Genomic DNA, 2786 nt, shown 5'->3' on the forward strand with positions numbered 1-2786 from the left:
GAACATACATCTGTTATCCCGTTGACCGCGGATTCGTTATCGAACCCAGGATCATTGTCATTAGCGTCTCGAGTATCTAATTACCACGGTTACTTGTCGATATCTGTAACAATCATATTTGCTCTAGTCAATATCTTCTCTATTGCATAACGACAATGTCTAATTACAACGAAGATTTCTTTCACGCCCTTAACCCCAGTTCTAATCATAACGCTTCTCCGACATATATATATATGTGTGTGTGTGTGTGTTTTATATTATTAACGATCAATAATCCAGTAAATATAAAAATATACAATACGCGAAACTACAGTATTAAGATAAACTAGCATTTAAAGTTGAAACACTTTTTACAAGTCACATTGCGAAACACATACATACATATATATATATATATAATAAATCTAGAAGAAATAAAATCATTAAAACCAACTTGAAGAATATCACATAAAAACTATATTGTTAAACATCATTGAACAATTAATAATTTAAAAAAGAATAAAAAAAAAAGAGAAAAAAGGACAATTAAAATATACAATTCTACATTATTAAAACTAGTTAGTAAATTTAGAGAAACTATATATGAAAAGTATATTGTAAAATATATATATACATGTTAAACCAAATTATATTTATATTGTTAAACCAAACAAGCAATAATCTAATAAGTAAAAATACAATACAAGAAATTACATTATTAAGATTAACTAACATTCCATATAAAGTTACATCGTGAGACATATACACATATAGATATATATACACAACTTAACACATGTAAAAGAAATAAAATGCACGATACCACATTATTAAAACTAATTAATATTTAGATAAACTCAATGAAATTCTACATTGTAAAATATATATATATATATATATATTTATATATATATATTATTATCTAATCAAACAACTAATAATCAAATAAACACAATGCAATAAATATATGAAACTACCTTGCAAATATTACATTACAGAATATTCAACTAAACTGACTAAAAATTTAACCAACAAAATAATATATATACATATATATATATATAAATCAGCATCGAACATAATCAACACAAATGTCACACGATTCTTCGTTCTTGCCTGCACCATCTGGGACCACTCACACATTTTGGAACCCGTCTTCCTCTTGCGCCGAAACAACACATGTAGTAAATAAAAGATGAATGACACAAGACAAATTAAAAATAATAAAACAAAACAAAGTACGCACTGGGACAATCTGCATAAGGAACCTTTGACGAAGACACCTCCGCATTCATCATTTAAATCATAATCACCAAGACCTACACCGGAAAACAATAAATCAAACCAAACACTGGAGACAACAATCAGATGGAAATATTAACCAAATGAGTAAAATAACATCAAGACACATTTCACGAAGTCTCTCCATATACTGGGAGCATACAGCAGAGAAGATTGCTCCGACCAGAAGAGCGGTAACACAGGAGAACATCCAGGACTCCGGCAGAAGTCTCCTCAGGGAAGTGAGCCTTCGCACATTCATCTGTATCATCTTCACGAGCCATCCACACATTTTTGGAATCTCTTCTCCTCTTGTGCTAAAACAATACATACAAGACCAGGCAGACAAACGGACGAAACACCATAGGAAAGAGGACGAAGTTAAAATAAATAAAATAATACATACTTGTACAGGTTGGACAAACACAGGTACTTCCATGTCCATAATCAACATAACCTGCACCCACAGAGGAAAACATTAAAACCTACTATGAATCAAAAGAAATGTAAACTATTACATAAAGACGATCAAATGGATGAAATACCATAAGGAACCACTAAAATACCGAACAAACTTAAAATAAATAAAATAAATACTAAGAATAATTTATTCGATCTACAATATCGAACTAAACCGTCAAACCAAGCATTACCACGCACAAACACGCATCACTTCACATCATTTTTATGGAAAATACATATATCTAAACTTACTATTAAACAAAATACCTTATGGGAGACACACGAAAATAACACATGCTACACGTGCAGCAGCTCCACAGAACAATAGAAGTCCCATTACCACCTCTACTAAAATTTACAAGGAAGCTTCCAGAGGCACCCCTGATAACAATACACGTGGCTTAAACGCTACCATCGGATCAGCACGGAAAGTTCCTTAGCCCCAGACGCATCTTCAACAAGGACACGTTGCCACGTGCCTTGAACGTTCCCACAGGCATCAGTAGGAAAGGTTCCAGAAGCATCGCCGACGCAATTTCAGCAATAGACGAAACCAGAACAATATCCACATTTTATCACGTACTTTGAATGTTCCCATCAGCACCAAAAAAGAATATGAGAAATCAAGACATCAGCGATCACCAAAATCCACGTTCTCTCACGTACGCTGGCAGACACCCCAAAACTGCAGCATTGCGATACCCACAGGAGCCAACTGTCATGTGACTATTGCCCCGTGGGGGATTTAGTTATAAATAAGCCTAGTAACATAGAAAAAGTTCCTTAGTTTCAGTTTATTATTCGAAGTGTTTACACCGTCACTCTGTCAGTTTAATTTTCAAATAATTCTTACAATCAAAATTTATAAGTGTCGACAACAAGTAAAAGTTCTTAGTTACCTGTTGATTGTCTGCAGTGTTCATACCGTCACTCTGTTTGATTTTCAAATAATTGTTTGGATCAAAAACAAGTTAGTAAAAATTTTATAAGTATTAACAAGCGAATTACCATCTCGCCAATCAAAGTGTTTATATCGTCGTTCTGTCAGTTTAAATAATTGTCTC

At 33.0% G+C, this 2786-nt stretch overlaps 1 protein-coding gene across 15 annotated transcripts; it reads right to left on the reverse strand.

Moving 5' to 3' along the window:
• Window positions 1-64: 64 nt before the first annotated feature.
• On the reverse strand, window positions 65-2780 carry LOC122577404. 15 transcript variants are annotated; one of them, XR_006320260.1, is made up of 4 exons: window positions 1975-2780; window positions 1389-1717; window positions 1226-1298; window positions 922-1140 (listed from the first exon to the last, which is right to left on the reverse strand). XR_006320260.1 is itself a non-coding variant. In XM_043748698.1 (4 exons), the coding sequence occupies exons 1-3, from the start codon at window positions 2318-2320 to the stop codon at window positions 1392-1394; spliced, it is 252 nt and encodes an 83-aa protein (XP_043604633.1). In that variant the 5' UTR covers window positions 2321-2780; the 3' UTR covers window positions 922-1298; window positions 1389-1391. The 15 variants fall into 15 exon arrangements, 7 of the variants coding, with proteins under 7 accessions (XP_043604633.1, XP_043604634.1, XP_043604632.1 ...); XR_006320261.1 differs by having other exon boundaries at window positions 1379-1717; XM_043748698.1 differs by having other exon boundaries at window positions 922-1298; window positions 1389-1577; window positions 1667-1717; window positions 2306-2780.
• Between the last annotated feature and the right edge of the window lie 6 nt (window positions 2781-2786).

The sequence above is a fragment of the Bombus pyrosoma genome, unplaced genomic scaffold, assembly GCF_014825855.1.
Source record: "Bombus pyrosoma isolate SC7728 unplaced genomic scaffold, ASM1482585v1 HiC_scaffold_4525, whole genome shotgun sequence".
In the NCBI taxonomy this organism is placed as follows: Eukaryota; Metazoa; Arthropoda; class Insecta; order Hymenoptera; family Apidae; genus Bombus; species Bombus pyrosoma.